This window comes from Hippichthys cyanospilos, chromosome 12 (assembly GCF_059441005.1).
Source record: "Hippichthys cyanospilos isolate Australia breed blue-spotted pipefish chromosome 12, RoL_Hcya_1.0, whole genome shotgun sequence".
Lineage (NCBI taxonomy): Eukaryota > Metazoa > Chordata > Actinopteri > Syngnathiformes > Syngnathidae > Hippichthys > Hippichthys cyanospilos.
Window position 1 is genome coordinate 15,910,831 of NC_142380.1, and position 19,567 is coordinate 15,930,397.

The window sequence follows — 19,567 nt, forward strand, 5'->3', positions numbered from 1 at the left end:
CCTGGTTTCAGGTTTCTAGAAAATGTTTAATTCCCTCATTAAAGACTTTTTTTTTTTTTTTTTTTACATAAATTCAACCTCAGCAATAATTTGTTTCCTTTGTAGTGTATTTGACGGATGAAATGTATGCAAATGTTAATGGAATCGTCTTCTATAGTTGTAGGTCAGGTAGTTATAAATGAGAACGACAGCCACCATTTGAGAGTCATATAAAGCAGTGGTCCCCAACCACCGGTCCACGGCCCGGTACCAGTCCTTTGATTAACTGGTACCGGGCTGCGTGGGCCGAAAAACAATGTTTTGGAACTGATTTAGTTTATCAGTTCATTCATTTGTGCTTTGTTTGTCGTGATCTTCTTTCTGGCGCCGCCTCTGGCCGCTGTTGATATTAAATAGTGGGAAGGATGATGTGTCTTTGACAGCAGTCGGTAGGTGACGCACACCAGGTCCGCAATATAAATCCCAAGCGCCGACCGGTCGGTGGTGATAAGAAGGTTGGGGACCGCTATTGTAAAGCACTATAATGCCATCCGGTGGACATGATTCTTAATTGCCCCTCCGTCCCCTGTATTGAATATAATGGTGTATCATAGCCTAGGCTTAAACCCCTTAGCTGGCTTTGTTTTCATGTTGCACTTCTATTACTGTGTTATGTTTCATATTCAGTGTAACTGGAGTACCACAGACATGGTGTTAACTTTAAGTGTAAGATCTAAAACAGAAAAAAAGAATTAGTATGAGTGCAGACAGAAGTAGACCAGCGCCTGACAAATGATGGACCAGACACATTTTGGCCACCTCAGCATTTCTATGGTAAAACATTGTAGCTAATAAATTGTGCTGTTTACTTGGCCGACTCGGTGCATAATCACTCCTCCTCAGTCCTGGAACCAAAACGAAACTAAAAGACGTGGATAAGGTCAGTGTGTATTTTCTCTTGTACAGGCAGAACAGGGAGTTGCGGATTGCTCCAAATTGTCGTCATAAGCGAACTTCAAGCTGTTTTCATCTGCAGGGATGGGGCCAGTGGGAGAGCCCAGAATAAGCAAGGGATGCTTAGAAATGCATCAATGAAGGAAAATAATACTTTGGGGGAGTTTGGGGTGAGACATTAACATTGGAAAATGGATAAAAACTCAAAAAAGTTGACTTTTAATGTTACGGTCCCTTTAAGTTGAACTACTGTATGTAATGTAATGCTGACAACCAAGTTTGAAAATAACAATTATTTAGATAAATGCAAATTCAAATAAATGGAGGCACTGTTTACAGTCCTGTTTGAAAAATGCATGAGATTGTTGCTGTAATCTTCTGTTGCTGATTAGCATTGATTTTGGCCTCTTACTTTGTTCCAAAGCTCACATTGTGTGAGTTTTGAGTCACATGGAGTTTGTTTCAACCACACACTCACGGTCCAAAGTTGGATTTCCATATAGTAATATAGATCGATAAATGCCCTCTGTTGGCGCCCGGAAGACCCACGTTTTCCTTTTGTTGCATTTTAGGTACACACTTTCCTTGACAGTAAGAACACTAAGGAACATGTTTTGTATGAAAATGACCGATTGATATTGTACATTGTCAACAGAGTTTTAAAACATCCACTAGTCAGTTAGCATTCTATTATAGTGTAAACTATTCGCCTTTTACACTGTACAGGTTCCAACCTGAATAACCTGGTTCCGCCTGTATGATTATTTTTCGGTTGGGCTTTTTTAAGTCTGGGTGCTTTTACGATAGCACCATTCCTCAGAATCTCTTGCTACAGAAAGAGGACTTGGATTACAATAAAATCAGGGATATAATAAAAGATGGAACTTGCGCTCATTCAATTGAATGGATCGATCACTTGGAACCACAGTTACGCACGTATCATATTGTAAATATGATAAAGTGTTGTTGTAAAATGCAATATATTATTTTATATACTGTGTGTGTATATATATATATATATATATATATATATATATATATATATATATATATATATATATATATATATATATATATATATATATATACATACATACCCATTTTTTCTTTAAAGAACAATTATTAATGTCGCTCAGAAATTTTTTTACTGTTGTCATCTGTCGTAAAAGTACGGTAAGCCATTGTTGATACGTGGTTAGTGTGTCAAGATAAACCTATGATTGACCACCCCCCCATTACTTTCCAACATGCCAGATGGCCAACACGTTTAATAAAAGTTAAAGATGAGATGCTTTTAGGTTTATTGTACACAGACTCCTTTTAAACTTTTATAAAAGTTAGTGATATGGACCTTGGACTACCCAAAGCATTTAAACTACACACATGTCACGCTGTTTGTGACAGTGTTCACTCCACCTCTTTGTTTGATTTGGGGGGGAAGTCCAAGCCAGAAGCTTGAAAAACAGTAGAAAGTGAACAACAATATTTGTTTGGATCATAAAGAGAGCAAGAACACAACAGGGGTAAGCTGTTATGATTGGACCTCGCTATCTCGCTTGCATGTATTATTATTATTATTATGATTATGATTACAGTATGATTATTATCAGACTGCCCAAAATATTAAATCATGCTGCTGTCCATTGCATTACAATCAAATGTATGATGTTCGCTACAACTCAGTGATGATATCTTTCCAGTTAAGTCACAGGTGTCAAACTCAAAGCCAGGGGCCAGATTTGGCCCACCACCTCATTTCATGTGTCCCAAAAAATGCTAATTATGACTTCAAGATTCGGGCTTGAATACCAAATTTTCAACTTTTAAAAATAAAAATTATTTTTATTAGGTCCCAATTCACCCATTCAAAACCCCTTTACTGGCCTCTTGATTTAAAAATGAAGTACTGTAAATGTGTGACAATCATACTTGAAGTGACGTGTTTGCATGTCTAAACTAATGAACACACTGATTTTTGATGATATTGTCCACTTCTGGGAGATGATTGGATGAAGCTTTAACCAATCAAAATCAAGTTATGACGCTTGGCACGCCCTCCGTTCTTTTTTTTTTCTTTTTGTTTTGGATCTTACAAGATGTCGCTCAAAATGCGACTTCAAAAAAAGCAAAGCTAAATTTTCATTTTTTGAATCAAAAACACAGGTTTTTACTCATGCTAATCAAACAGACTTGCTTTGTGTAATTCGAAGGTGTCAACTCAAGGCCAGGGGGCCAGATGTGGCCTGTCACATCACTTTATGTTTGACTAAAATACCAAACTTGTGAGTTTACTTCAACTTTTAAACATGTTGTGGGAAAAACAAAGTTTTTTTTTTTATTTTTTTTTTTTAATTCCCAATCTCCCTGAACAGTTTTTACCAGCCTCTGATTTAACAACTAGGTAAGTGTGGGACACACTTAAAATGTCTTTGACTTCACAGTCTTCACAGTCTGACCGAAACTATAACTACAATGTGGCCCACAATAAAAATGAGCTTGACACCTCTGACTTAAGTATTGTACAATATACCTTGCAAAATGATACAAATGATTAAGACTAATAAGAATGAATCTTCTTTCTTGGATAGGTGGGTTTCAACAGTCAGAGAGGACAATGTTCTCTCATCTGTTGCTGTGGACATGTGTGTCCTTGCCAGGTTTGCTGTTGGCCTCCCAATCCAGTCTATTGGTGGAGGGGGAGGATGCAGGCTCCAGGATCTGTAAATCTGCCCCCTACTGGGACATAAAAGGACAGGCACCCATGCAGGCATTGCTGGGAAATGTGGTGGTGGTGGCATTACTGAAGGCTAGCTGACAGTTTTGTCTCATTCAGGCCTCAAAGTAAGAAAACCAACCGATGTCTAGTATCAGTTACCTTGAGAGATATAGTTGATAAGAAGTGGTGAACTGTATCTTCTGCTGAGTGAAATCAGATAAAGCATTAATTTACTTGCATCGAGTATAAAACTCAAGCAAGGCTTGCAAAAGTCATACGTGTTTGCTAGTGCCACCTAGAGGTTTTGGGGTCTCAACACAAAACATTCTAGTGCACCCTTTTTCGTGGGTTGCTGTTGAAAGGATGCATGCCAAAATCAGGGGAAATGCATAATAAAACATCAGGTTTTCAAAATGTCCAAAATTAAGAATTATTTCCAATTTTTAATGGCAGTAAATAAACCCAACGTGGGCTAAATTTGACATCTGCAGGGTGTACCTCTCGATCTCCTGTTTGCAAACATTTGGAAGGGACGGCATATGGAAAGTCGATATAATTTGGCAATCTATGCAATATTTTAGCCTCCTAGGGTTTTTGGCTGTGGTTTTCCCTTGATACCACACATCAGTATAATCTAAAAGCCTGAGTTGGGTGAAAATTTCCCCCAGGGGTTAATCAGTTACATTTGCATTTTGATATGTTTTACTGCCACTTTTCTGTTTTTGCTTGGTTAAGTACGAGTGACATTTTGCTCATATAAAATGCGTGTCTTGCCTCAATAAAGATTGGCAAACATAGATATAGAACACAACTACTCGCAAAAAATGTAAGAAATTTCAGGATCAACCTACAATGACCCTCTCATTCTTCTGTGTCCATCCCTAGAATCAAAGGCCTGCTTGACAAGCTGAACCGCAGCAACCTGACAGACGTTTCCTTCATGATAGTTAATGAGCGAGACCCTCTGTCCCGAGCAATGTACTGGGAGCTGAAGAGAAAAGCACCTTCTGAAGTTCCGGTATACCAGCAGACTCCCTTTCAAAATGATGTATGGGAAGTACTGGAGGGTGACAAAGATGACTTCCTTGTCTATGACAGGTAACTCAGTCTCCTCTTCACACTGGACTACTTAACTCATATGAAAAAGCACATTAAATATTCTTACACAGTGCTTGACTTCCCCAAAAGTGCAAAGATCTTTTTTGAATCTTTTCCTGTCCAGGTGTGGTCTCCTCACATTCCATATAGTGCTTCCATACAGTTTCCTGCACTACCCCTATGTTGAGGCTGCCATCAGAGCCACTTATCATAAAAACATCTGCAACTGCACTGTGAGTAATCATATATGCAAATCTGGTATTGCTACACACGGAACACAATGGATTCATTCAAAAACGATCAACCGAACCAGTTGATAACATGAATGCGGTTTATTTAGTTGCCTTGATACTGGTGTATTGTTGCTTTGCCGAGAACTTTGTTTAGGTCGTTCGGGAGCAGCGGCTTACTGACAGTACGGAGGGCAAACACAGAAGTGTGAGCTCAGCTGGCCATCACTAGCAGAAACGAGTCAATCTTGGCTGGTCTGAGTTTATTATTTTACAGTCTAGCATTTGGGTTTGTCTCAATCTTCTTTATAGATTTCTCTGACAAGGTCATTTATATGTATGTTTTGATTTTACATTCCCAGTGATCTGGGCATCATTTACAAGTCCAAAGGAGCAATAATATTGATTTTTGAATCATTTTGGCGCATGTAAGTTTGCTTAAGTCTAGTTTGAGGTCATTCCACTGGATGTGTAATGAGCGGACAGAAATGAGCTACATCTGGAATGGCAAATCCATATTTCCAGGTTTCTCGATGAGAGTAATGTAAAAGTAATGCAATAGTAGTGTAATACATTACATTTCTTGTAACTACAGTACTTACTTTGGAATGGTAGTAATAAGTAATAAATATTGCATTAAAGTTTTGAAGTAACTTGCCCAACACTGCTGATGATATCCATTAAAGCAGTCCTTCTCAAATAAAGGGCATACTCCCAAGAAGGGCATTTGACTCTGCTGGAGTTGCAGGGAGGATCACAGGAAAAAGGTTGTTTTTGCTATGTGATATGCAGTTACAATAAAATAAGGATTGGTATGTTTTTTTTTTGTTGTTTTTTTTTTTTTTTTTAGAATTTCAGGCACTTTGATGCAATGTTTTTTTCTGTTTTAGACTAACCTTTACCTGCCTAAATATGTATTTAAATTTGTTAACACTAAATTTCATTACAATAAAAGATTCCATATACCGGTGATTATAGAGGGGCACATTGCTGTAATAGGTTAATGTACTATGTGTGGAAAAAGTCAAGTATGATTCACTTATAGCAAATAATATACAGTACAGGAATTTTACTTGATTGCATACTTTAATCAGATTAACAGATGAGCAGATCCTGTTCAAAATCTTAGACTGTCTCAAGGTTCACCTAACCCCAACCCTAACCCTTTTCAAAATATATTTGAGAAGCACTGGTATAGAGACATGATGTAATGGGAGTAAATGAGAATCTTGATTCTTTTGCAAATCGTTTCCTTGACAATATATTACAAAGGTGCACAAACATCACTATTAATAATACTGAAGTACTTAGTAATACGAAGTCTGTGAAAGGTTTATGTAATTTCTGGTCATGAGAGGCTGAATAATATATGTATATATTTTTTTAATCTCCCACAGGCTAATTCTACAGCAGTGAATGGCACAGTCGCAAAGAATGATTCACTGCAATTAAACGTTAACCACACAGCAGCATCACCAGAAATTCAAGTGGATACAGAAGATTCTGCAATGGCAGTACCAACTCAAAATAAAAAGATACATACACATACACACCACCAACATACTCACCACCACCATCATCGTCATCATCCTCATCAGCAGCAGCAGCAGCATTTTCCTCAGGATCACCAGAATCAGTCACATCATCACCAGAACTATAATAGAACCAGAGTCCTCCTCAGTCATCCACATCCCCATCAGCATCACTCTCACTCTCATCAGGCCTCGAATCACAGTCTTCATACTGTAAATGATAATTAGGATAGCAATTCATTTCATGTTTGTTCTTGCTTGGGTGTGATTACTGAATATCGTCTTGAAAGTTTGTAGCAAAATATAGGAAAAAATATTCTGCTTGGACTGACGTGAAACAATATACAGATTGTGCAGGCTCTACACTGACCTTCTCCTAATGTGTAGAAACAGTTGCTTCCTTCCAGTGTGCTCCTATTAATGAAGTCTGCAGTCTCAAACCTGGCTACAGGAAGCTGCAGATTGATGTGTGGGGAGAGACGCTTTGGACTGGGAGCTGCTGTTTCTCAGACAGAAGCAGATGATGTGGTGCATTGATGCTGAGCACAAGTCAGTCTATTGTTTCAACCTTTTGTCTGTCATGAGCTTCATTAATAAGGATGTTTCTGGCTAAAATACTAAACTTGCAAGAGGTCTTCAACTTTTAAAATTATGGAGGTTAAAACAACAACCATTTTATCTTCCCAATCTGGTAGTTTCAGGTTTGGTTGAGGAAGAGGAGTAGGGGAAGTATGGCCAAAACTGAGGTGTATCAGCAGGCTTTTTGTGATCCAATCAGGAAAAAAAAGGCCTTTTGTAATTGAGAGGCACATGTTACAGTTAAAATTAATACATTCGACAAATCAGTGATGGCAGTTAAACATTCCGTAGGGTGGGAATTGAAATTAGTAATCAACTGGGTCACTATTTCTTAGAATATGAAGTTTTTTGTTTTTGTTTTTAAAGTATCAACAATTTTATTTACCTGTAATTTGTCCCTGGCTTGTTAAAACGAATTCAGGCATAGTGGACATTATTGGAAGGGAATGTAATTTCTTTCCATTTTTATTTTCAGTAAGGTTTTCATTTATTGAATTCAAACTCAGACCATATTTGGTTTGACTACAATTCCTAGAATTGTTATACATGGGAATAGGACATCTGTCCTTGTTCCTGTTTGGTGGACACCACAGAATGGTAATTATAATGTGCTGCTATCGAGAGGTAGCTCGTTGTCCATATACTATGACCTTGTTTAACAAAGGGAGGGCTCTGCACTCAAACTACAAGTTAGTTACGTAGTTTTACTGTAGTGGCTTCAAAGTAGCTAAACTGATCATAACATGAAAAAACAATGACTATTTACGTAACCTAATTTCCAACTAAAGAATATGCTGTAAGTTGTGAAATAAAAATAGCTTCTTCTGATTTGATAAGTCTGACGTATTACAAGTAGGTTAGATTCCTGTATGGGTGGGACATTCCTCTATGGGCAGGACATTCCAGTATGGGCGGTTTTCTTACTCGTATCACGTTTTTCCACCTCCTTCACAAGTACGTTGTTGAATGACTTGTGCAAAAAGAAATAGTTCACACCGTACAAAGTCAAGAGTGACTTCAAGTGATTATCTGCTCTATTGTGAATGTGTGCAAAAGTAATCAATGCAGGTTTTATTTATATTCTCACTAGCCAGTACATATTCATTGTGTGGATATAATACGATACATGACAATAAAACTCTTGAACTTGAAATCTAATCAAAATGCAGTAGCTTTGTCTCTTATGTTTTTCAGCTTTAAAATCAACTTGATTAACATATGTTGAAAACACAAAACAAATTTGTCACCAGTTGTTGGTGTCATGACGACAAAATAAGCAGCACACTTTGATATACATTACTTGGTGTTCTACTGTTCTGCATCACATGGTCTTTTTTTTTAGTTGCATCATTTAGCGACATGGAATGGGAAGGCACTCTTTTGTGTCTTTCACATGAAAAGACATTTCCACGCCTTCCCCATGAACGCATGTTATATCGTCACAGGTATGTAAGTTTGCTGGTCTATTTAGAGCATATTTAGAATGATCCCTTAAACTTATATTCAGGTTGGTCTGTGAACTGTATTTAATGATCACAAATGTAATTTTTATTAAACCCCCCTAATAATGAAATTTGGCAGAAAGTAGAGAAGAATCAACTTCCATCTTCAAATGGATCAGTTGAAAGTGTGCTAACTCACTAGAGTTGTCACTAGGAGGCAATATGCCAAGGGTATTGTTGCAAAACAGGAAATGCTTCAATGAGAAGTTGAATTACCACAGCACAGATGCAAACGTTTGAAATGGAAGGTGAATTTGACCGGTGCTGGAGCTGAAGAGCCTACTAAAGCAGTCACTGCCTGAATGGAGGTAGGTTTTCTTCAATTCACAGCATAGGAAAAGCCTCATCATGAAATATATTGTGGATTTGGTGGCAACTGTTGGAGTCAGGTGTGTGCATGTACTACTGACAAACGGCTGTATACATGCGGTTATAGCGTAACAGGTTGCCTGAGGAATGTCTTCTGAGTTTCCCGAACAGCGGGCTTCTTTTTGTATCTGAATAATAATAATTATTAATTGTTAATGTTATTATTAGTCAAAATTCTGTCTAAATTATGCAGTGTTATATAGTCATGTATTTGGGTGTCAATGATGTAAAACTTTATATACAGTAGCTACATTTAGAGCTATACACTGATCATCCATTTTTTTAAAGCTGCTTATCCTCACAAGGGTGGTTGGTGTGTTGACGCCTATCCCAGCTGTCTTCAGGTAATAGGTGAGGGACACCCTGAACTGGCTGCTAGCCAATCTCAGGGCACACAAAGACAAACACGCATTCACACCTAAGGACACCTTTATTTAACCGGGAAAAAATAAATACATTGCAATTTGCATCTCTTTTGCAAGGATGTCCTGGAAAAAAATTACAGAGAGGAAACATAGATAATTTAGAGCAGGGGTCCCCAACCTGTTGGGGGGGGGGGGGGTACACAAAATGTCCACAAATTACATTGATTAAATATGTCATATAACTGAATTACAAATTATACTTAATTCATTACAAAACATTAATTAAATGCAAATGAATACATAATGCAAAACCTTTTCATATGCTAAAAAATATACCAAAGGGAAATACCTGGCACAAACAAAAATGCTAACGCACTAAACGCATACAAGGCAGCATTATATAACAAACTGAAGATAAGAACTAACATTCGCTAGCTAGCATGCTAGAAAGTAGAACTTACAGACACTCTTGGGCCAGATTGCGCAGAGACAGAACAATGTGTCAACGACATTGATTTCTCTCAACTGAAGCCGCACCATCCTTTCTCACTATAAAATGTAATACCAACAGCAGCCAGAGGTGGCATCAGAAAAAAAACGCCAAAGAGATCGACCCAAACAAAGCACACATTAATAAATTAAATCAGTTCCAAAACATTATTATTTTGGGTGTGACCCGGTGCCAGTTCTCCACGGACTGGTACTGGTACCTCTGAATTAGAGTGTGTGATACATATTCCATGCATGTTTTTGTGACGTGGGACCGGGGCACAGAGGGAGCATCCACACGCCATACAAGACGGCCGGAGCTGGAATCATACCCCAGACGTTTGAACTCTGAGGCAGACATGCTCACCGGTCTTCCGCCGTGCAACCCCATATTGTTTAATTCAATAAAATGTTATATTATGCAATATAACAATAGTACACCGAGAAAGTGTGTCCAAAACTTTACTGAATATATAAATGCAATGTGAAAATCATTTGAATGTTCTGAACTCTTATTTCATTAAAACTGCTCTATTTGTGCAGACCAATGCTCACCAGAGGAGCTGCGAGCCATAGCAGATCTGTATGAATGTAGCTCAACTCATCGTTATTGATATCATGGCAGGTTGTTCTTTCAACCACAGCAATTAAGATAGAATGAACAACATGTTAGCCCAGTGAAGCCAATTAATGCACTTCAATTTGCGTTGGTTTTGATAAGAATGTAGTGTATTTTTTGCATGTCTGCATCATAGTCAAGAGGTGATGGATTTGATTCTTGGCTCACCCATCCAACTCTATATGGAATTTACAGGACTTAATCTTCATGTGGCGATTTAGACTTGGCATTAAATGTATGTTTGTTTGTCTATGTGCCCTACTACTGTCTAGTCCAGTTTTGGATATACCTAGTCTCGTGCCCAAAATCAGCTGGAAATGGCTTAAGCTCACCCTTTTAAGGAGCAACCCCCTGTATCTCCAGAATTATTGGGGACAGGTGGCAAGTGAGTGTGTACTGCTCTAATAATAGGTGGCGGACTTGACCAATACAAAAACACACACTCACACAAATGACAAAAAAAGTCTGGCGTAGTACCATTTTAGAGCTGTGGGAGGCAACATTGTGCCACAGTAGCTAAAGTTCTAGAAACTCGCTGTTCAAACCATTCTTTTTTTTGTTTTTTTTAACACATTTTTTTACCCGTTCGGGTTTGCTGGGCAATGGCAGCCGATTTAACCTGAAGTGGTCACCACTCAGTAGCAGGGCACAGAGAGACACAACCATTCAGATTCACATTTACCTCATTACTGAGTAATATTATATTTAATAGATTTAACATTTTTGATTGTAAGTCCTGAACATTTCCCGAGCAGATGGATCGGTCTGCATAATCATTTAGAGACGTCTGATAAAGAAACGCCACAAACTCACGTGATTTGCTTCAACTGGATCTGCCCATAAAATTAGCTGAGTTGCACCACCGCTAATGTTGTCTGCGTGTATGAAAATATAACAACAACCACAATAACGAGATTATTATTATTATTATTATTATTATTATTATTATTATTATTATTATTATTATTATTATTATTATTATTATTATTATTAAGGCACAGTGGAAGTTCAGAGGTGCCTGGTTTACTTCCAGCTCCGGCCTTCTTGAGTGGAGTTTGCATGCTTGTTTCCCCCATGCCAGCATGGGATTTCTTCTGTTACTCTGGTTTCCTCTCGTGAGAATAAAAACATTGATGGTAGGTATATTGGACACGCCAAATCACCTTCAGGTGTTAGTGTGAGTGGTCGTTTGTCTTTGTGTGCCCTGCGATTGGCTGGCAACCAGCTCAGTGTATCTCCCGGGTATTGCCCAAAGAAAGCTGGGTTAGGCATAACAACCCTTGTGAGGACAAGCAGTAAACTACCCAAAGAAAGCTGGAATGTGTGGTAAAGTGCTAAGTGGTAAAGATAAGTGGTAAGTGGTAAGAGAAGTGGTAAGTGGTAAAGATAATGGATTAATGGGTCATTATTATTTATATTATTAACAATACTGTTGTTGTTTTCATAAAATGATATAGTGTAATAGAGTCTTAAAAAATCTCAAACTATTCCGTATGTCTAAAACGTTAGTAAAGAATCCCATAAAACTTTTAAGCTTCATTTAAAACGAAAAAATAAAGGCCTATGCGACTGATTATATAAACAGTCGATGGGGGAGCATAGTGGACAATTTTGCCCAACATAAAGAGAACCTTACACTCTTGGACAATATGGTAAATGCAGCATGTTGCCTGGAGCATTTCTAGTGCATCTTTAAAAATTAGAAAAAAAAAAAAGTGTGTGTATGTGTTATTTGCTCACCTACACTGTAGCACAATTGTTTATTGTTTGTATTCCAATCCAGGGTTCTCAGGAGCTCACCATTTGGCAAAAAGCCCGTATGGATTACTATGAATTTCTGGAAAATGGAGGTATACTTTCATTATATATTTATTTTGGCACAAACATGTCTGCTTACAAATAATTGTTATTGATTTCATTTTTTTTACTCTGTTTAGATAAGAGGATAGAAAATTGGCTGCTGGTCTACTCCCCAGTACCTGTCAGCGGTTTAATTCTGTGCTACCTGTTCATCGTTTGGATTGGCCCAAAGTTGATGGCAAAGAAGGAGCCTGTCAACCTCAAACTTGTTTTAATAGTTTACAATTTTGCGATGGTCTGCCTCTCTGCATATATGTTCTATGAGGTACCAACATTTAAAAACATACATTCTTACCTAAAAAAAAAAAAAAAAATCACCCGCGAAATGGCAAAAACCTGACACACAGGGCGACATAGTTGAGTGCAAACCAATGAATAAAAATAGGCCTACTCAGCACATTATTTACTTTTAACCAAATTTTAATCAATTAGCAGTCAAAATGTCATTTTCGGTCATTTCAAACTGAATTTATTCCAATTTTTTTGCCAATCAGAGTTTTCAAAATGGGTCTCAATAAACAGCTAGGACTGCATATACAGTGGGCCCCCATGTTACGGGATTAATCCGTTCCGCGGTTGGGGTTGTAAGGTGAATTCGCCGTTTGACAGGCAATCCCAATCTATTTTAAATAGCTAATGCGTTTAGAACCCCAGGTAAAAACATCAAAATTGTACATGCATATTAAAAATTGGTACCAAAATAGTATAGTAAGCGCTACTTATATATAATATACATGAATACAATCGGAAAACATCATAAATAAAAAATATAGGAAGGATTTATTTACCTTTGAGTGGCGCTTGTTATGTTCATATTCCCTAGTAAGGGTAGAATAGGCTAGGCTAGCTTCCTATTTCTTGATCTCGTTTCCATATAAATCATCTTCTTGCTTCTGTCTGTTAAATTGATTGAAGCAAATGTATAATCAATATTTTTATAATAATTCTGACATTACATAAATGTAAAATGTTCGCTTATTTAAAGTGGCTACGTCAATGAATTAGAGATGGTACTCCCTGGTGTCTAGAAAAGCAAAAAGAAAACAAAAAAAAAACTACACTCCATACAAACACAATTTACAGCAATTTACAATGATGTGCATATGTAAAATATAAGCATTGGATATAATAAGATTGAGGGATAAGTAAGATAAAGAATAAGTGCTAATTTTGAAATAAAATACTAAAAGGCTATGGATTGAGGGAGAAATACGACCCCATTCACAGTCATTCATATTCATATTGCACATTTTGAGGCTTTTTTTGTAATTGCACATTTCATAGTTGCTATATATATAGCAACTATGATTTTTTTTTTTTTTTAAATAACACAAATTATTTCAACGACCCCCTGAAGTCAGGCCATGGACCCACAGGGGTCCACATACGAATGCTGTGAGTCCTCAACATGATACAGATGGTATCATACGGGAGACAAAAATGTTCACCAAAACAGAATTACTGTCGTCTTGTAATTGTGAAAAAAAGATTCTTCAAAGTAGGCACATTTTCCGCACATATGAGCTCTACATATTTAGGGATTTTCTCATCTTTGATTTGGATAATGCATTATGACCCTTTATGAATGAGTTTCAGATATAAGCTAGTACAAGAGGTAAAAGCTTTAATTTGTTAACTTCTCAACGTCTTTGAATTTGAAGGTGTTTCCAAACTTTTGATGATACCCATGTTTTTTCAATTCTCTGTCATTATGCTGAAGTTTCACAAAAAATCAACAGATACCTCACTAGTATCAATCACGATCCCATTGTGGGAAATATGCCAAACTTGTGTTGAAAGGCCTGTTTTGTCTTGACAGTTTACAGTATCTTCCTGGATGGCTAATTACAGTCTACTGTGCCAGCCGGTTGACTACAGTAACAGTCCACTCGCCTTGAGGGTAACACTCTAGCACACTATCTTCCCATGTATCATCAGATACAGATTTTCAAATATGTTTCTATAATCTGTTAAATAAATTGACAAGAAAACTACATGTTTCTGACCATGTTGTGCAGATGGCCAAAGTGTGCTGGCTGTTTTATATCTCCAAATATATAGAGTTCAGTGACACAGTAAGTATGACAGTCAACACAACTAAATGAAAAGTCTTGGCATCTTTTCATGCAACCATTCCCATCGATCAGGTGTTTTTCATCCTGAGGAAAAAGAACAGCCAGCTGACCTTCCTTCACGTCTACCATCACAGCACCATGATCTTGAACTGCTGGGTGGGGTTAAAGTTCACACCAGGGGGCCAGTGTGAGTACTGTACACACTAATATACAAAGCTGACAAATACTTAAAGCTGACAACTGTGCACACCCATATTCCTTGTGTCATATGTGTCTAAAGCTTTCATGAGTGGCCTGGTCAACTCCCTGGTTCATGTGGTCATGTATTTCTACTATGGTCTCGCAGCATTTGGACCACAAATGTCCAAATATCTATGGTGGAAACACTACCTCACCATCTTGCAGTTGGTTAGTATATATGTGCTTGTTCCTATGCTTATACATATATATATATATATATATATATATATATATATATATATATATATATATATATATATATATATATATATATATATATATATATATACAGTATATATATATTGAGTTATTTTTCATTTTTCAAATTCTGAGGTTGCTCTTGTTCATCTACATTAGATTTTTTTTTTTTTTAACAGAAGCTCAGTATCAGTTCTTCAGCAAACACAATTTTAAATTCTTGAACAATTGGAGTTTGCTGCACAAAGAAAACCTCTAGTTGCCATGTAGTTCTTTCACTTTTGCCCATGAGCAAAACAAATGCCTTTTTCAAAATAATGTGTACTGTTTGTCTTGGCGCCTGGTGTGTGACAAACTCTTAATTAGTTGGTCATTGTTCTGGTAGTCACAGTTGTAGCTCAGCTCCTCCACGAACTCCTGCACCATCTGTTGTCTTTTATAATGCTGACTGCTGTTGTTTCTTTTCTGTATGGCTCAATCATATAGGTCAGTATGGAGAGCTATTGCTATTATGCAACAGTAATTATAGTGACCTCGGTTGTGACCTGCAAAGAGTCTATTGACAGTTGGCTGCACAATTTCATGACCTAAAGCTGTGTCTGTAGATGTGTATTATAGTTTTACCTTTGTAAAAGGACCACTGAATGGTTCTTTTGGACGTGTCAATTTTTTCACCATTCATTGGAAAAAAAAATGCGTACCTTTTGTACCTAATGTATATTGTATTGTACCATTGTACCTATTCTTTTTTTCATCAGACGGCTGAACGCTGCCAATGAGACAATAATGCAAATAAGACATACAGCCGACACTAGAGCAATAGTTCTCAAAGTGGGGTCTGTGGCTTGACTGTAGGGGGTCCGTGAAATATTTTGGCTGTTTTGGAACTTATTTAGTTGATTATTTTTCAACAGTTACAGATTTGTGCCTGGTTTGGTTTAGGCTTTGTTTTTAGCAGCGCTACTGGCCGCTGTTGGTACTGCATTGACAATACGCTGTTAATCCGTTCAGCGGCTACGCTCGTAATTCGAACTGCTCATATGACGAGCAATCCAAACCTATGTTAATTCGTGAATGCGTGCAACGCGTGCAAAAACCTTAGGTAAAAACATCACGACTTTATACACATATTAAAAATGAGTAATCTACTGTACAGTTAAATTAAATGACATATACAAAGGAATAATGACATTTACCTTTGGAACAACGTGACTTGAGCTGGGTGGAGGTGGAGGGGAGCAGAGACCAACCCGCAATGTTATCACAGTTACGATGATATGCTATTGCTCTTACAATGTCACAGTCACTGTTTCAGTCACGGTGTCAGTCAAGGAGATGCTAAAACATATCACCGGCAATTTCCTTCCCTTTAATCCATAATAGAAGAAGCCTCTCCATTTTGTTGTCGAGCGAGGTCCGTACCCCGGCAAGGAAAGTCTTGCCCTTAGAAGATTGCCTAGCGGTTCCGTCCATAGTCACGAGCAAGCTTAACTATGCGTGTGCCTCCCTCTTTTTTTTTATTATCTCCTGCTTCGTTCCTATTGTCATCATCCTCTTACTTCTTCCTTTACCGCTACTAGCAATTTTAGAAGCTATGTCTAACAGATAAAGTTTGCAAAGTCTTCACAACATTCCTTCCTTCCGTTTTTCACTCATTTTCTCTCCTTCCTTCCATCCAGACCAGCTGTGCCATCAAGCTAGATAAAGGCGTTCGGCCAATAGCATATCGGCATTTCTGTGATTGACATGACGCCGGCCAATAGCATCTCCGTGAGTGAGACCGGGTGACCTTAATCAACCAATAGCATATGGCATCGCCGTGACTGACTCCGTGACTGAGACAGTGACTGTCACAAGCGTCAACTGCTGATTCTGTTGACACAGCTAAGCGAAAATATATTTGCATACACATTGGCCGGCATGTCGGATTGTTCGTAAGACGAAAGGTTTGCTCACGAGTGGGGGACAAAAATCTCCGTAGTCCACGCTCGTAAATCGAATTGTTCGTATATATATATATATATATATATATATATATATATATATATATATATATATATATATATATATATATATATATATATATATATATATATATATTCATTTCATTTTATTTTATTTTATTTTATATTATTTTATATATATATTTATATATTTATATATATATATATATTTTATATATATATTTATTTTATATTAAAGTACTCATGACTATTTAATAAAGCAACCAATTCAACCAGTTTAATATATTACATAAAAAATCATAATTTTGAAATTTGTCAAAATGCGTTTTGAGTCTATCTACAATTGCTTGCTTACAAGAAGATGAAGCCAGCAAAGCTAAAGCAGTATTTTATTTTATAATGCTGTTTTTGACTAAATAATTGGCAGCACCCTTTTGGGAGGGAAATTGACCCCTTTTGTTATAAGAGGATTGCAATTTTGCATTTTTTATTTTCTAAACTTCAGTAGAGCTGAACAAATATACTTTTTGTCAAATTGAATATGTTGCTGAATAAAAAGGGCACTTATGTTTGACTAAAGAGTTTTGTTTTGTTTTGTCCCTGCAAACATTTGCAATGGAGGTCCTTGGAAAATGTGCTTTGTTTTTAAAAGGGGCCCCTGACTCCAAAATGTTTGAGAGCCCAAAATAATATACACAAATAATAGACTAGACAGGTGTCAAAAATAACAATTTTGATCCTATTTTTGCACCAATATTACTCAATATATATTCCGCCCATTAATCCAACAAAAATGTAATTGATCTGTTTTGATAATAATCCGATATTATGCCTGAGTGAATTTAATTTTTGTTTTGACTCTTTCCCGGACTCACACATGTTTTTTTGTCTGTTTTTTCCAGCTACAGTTTTTCCTGGTAACCATTCACACGGTTTACAACTTTTTTGCTGAGTGTGACTACCCTGACATCTTGAACTTCATTGTTATTACCTATGCCTTCACCCTCATTGCTCTCTTCAGTCATTTTTACTATCACAGCTACCTCACATCAAAGACCAGTGACCAAAGACATGACCTAAAGAAGGTGTGACCTTTTTTTTTTGCATATGGCAGGTGAGATTAAGTTGAGTTGTGAGTTTAATTTCAAGAGATGTGTACTACCTGAGTTCCTTTTATGTGTTTGTTGATATCCTGGCTCAAATTCAGCTCAAATTCTATTCTTTACAACTCACACAAAAGATAAAATTTTATACTGTGGATCATGTTGTTTTCCTTCATTCATGAGTTCTATGACTTCATGTCTAAAATCAAACACAGACATGTTCAGAAGCTTAAGACGCAAAGCCAATAAATGTGTAACATGTTATTTAGTATGAATGGTGTTTTCATTTATTTACATTTGTTTTATGTTTTGAATGGATGCGGTGCAGCAGAGCGAGAGTGACGTGAATTGGGAAACAAAAGTATAACGGGTGATGTGGATTGAATTGGAAAAAAACTGAAGAATAAAGTGAGACTTGTCACACTGGTCCTGTCGTGTTGTGCTATTTAGTAGGAAGACAGTAGAATTAGGACTCACGGCATGACCCTTCGGAGATCCGAGAAGCCTTGTTCCCCTTCTCAAGTTTACAACTTTTGGAACAGTTACAAGACTTATGTCTCTTTGTACTTTGAATGATTAGGTTTAACCTTGAAATGTGTGTTAAATTTTCAAATGTATTTATAGTTCCTCCTTCAGCCCCTTTTAGGGCCAACAAAAAAACATGTGCAAAAAAATTCAAGTTCAGCAATTATGACAGAAAGGACTCACAAAGATAGTACTAAATTAAAAATAGCAGACCAAATCAAATCATTCCACTATATCCGATACAAAACATAACAAGATACATTTTGAAATGCCACATTTACTGTACTGACAAGTTAATTTATATTGTAAAATGACATGCAACACATTGTATCAAATCTTTCTAAATTGAGACATATTTCAAACTCCATTGTAACGTGACTGTATCCAACAGAATGTAATCGACCAATGAAAATAAACCATCAAATCGGCTTTTATTGCACACCCATCGTAATTGTAATACAGTCATACATACATTGTAATACAAAAATGTAAATGTAGCTAAAGTATATGCAATCATTATGGCCTAATAGTCTTAAACTCAAATGAAGCACCAAGAAGGGAAAGAACACCATAAGAGGGCAGCACTGTCACATGATGGCACAGTTGAGGCCATACAGTACAGTGTACGTGTGTGTCTGTGTGTATATACAGTATATCTATATTGTGTACATATACATATGTACACACACACACACACACACACACATACATATATATATATATATATATATATATATATATATATATATATATATATATATATATATATATATATATATATATATATATATATATATATATATATATATATATATATATATATATATATATATATATATATATATATATATAATATATATATATATATATGTTTGTTTAGTGAGTGTGCATGTACGTTTTCAACAAATTGCTGCTGTCACAGTTGAGTGTACTTCTCATGTTCTCTCTGTGCTTTTGCGGGATTGCTCCTGGTACTGTGGTTCTCCCCTCCTCCCATGTTACATTGTGGCCTACTAACAAAAAAAACGTTTTGATCATACAAGAGAGTCATTTTTGTCCATTCAACCTAATGCATGAGCACCACATCAACACTGCAATACTAGTTAGTTTTGAAAGTCAACACATTGTATGAATGTATGGGGGAGTGGCTTTTAGAGCGGGACTCCTTAT

The 19,567-nt window shown here is 36.8% G+C and overlaps 2 protein-coding genes across 2 annotated transcripts; both read left to right on the forward strand.

Moving 5' to 3' along the window:
* Positions 1-2,343: 2,343 nt before the first annotated feature.
* selenop2 (selenoprotein P2) lies at positions 2,344-8,241 on the forward strand. Its single transcript, XM_088430369.1, has 5 exons — positions 2,344-2,456; positions 3,522-3,774; positions 4,535-4,747; positions 4,872-4,980; positions 6,375-8,241. The coding sequence occupies exons 2-5, from the start codon at positions 3,548-3,550 to the stop codon at positions 6,735-6,737; spliced, it is 912 nt and encodes a 303-aa protein (XP_088286495.1). The 5' UTR covers positions 2,344-2,456; positions 3,522-3,547; the 3' UTR covers positions 6,738-8,241.
* Positions 8,242-8,765: 524 nt separating this feature from the next.
* Positions 8,766-18,299, forward strand: elovl8a (ELOVL fatty acid elongase 8a). The gene is made up of 8 exons (XM_088429419.1): positions 8,766-8,898; positions 12,216-12,282; positions 12,370-12,557; positions 14,112-14,192; positions 14,311-14,367; positions 14,440-14,554; positions 14,648-14,775; positions 17,672-18,299. Exons 1-8 carry the CDS (start codon positions 8,893-8,895, stop codon positions 17,858-17,860), a joined length of 831 nt encoding a protein of 276 aa, XP_088285545.1. The 5' UTR covers positions 8,766-8,892; the 3' UTR covers positions 17,861-18,299.
* Positions 18,300-19,567: the final 1,268 nt, after the last annotated feature.

Excerpts from the sequence above, each read along its gene's own strand:
- elovl8a (XM_088429419.1), top strand. Across the intron at positions 12,558-14,111 it reads CTGCATATATGTTCTATGAG|TTTACAGTATCTTCCTGGAT; the intron begins GTACCAACATTT and ends TTGTCTTGACAG. Across the intron at positions 14,368-14,439 it reads ATATAGAGTTCAGTGACACA|GTGTTTTTCATCCTGAGGAA; the intron begins GTAAGTATGACA and ends CCCATCGATCAG.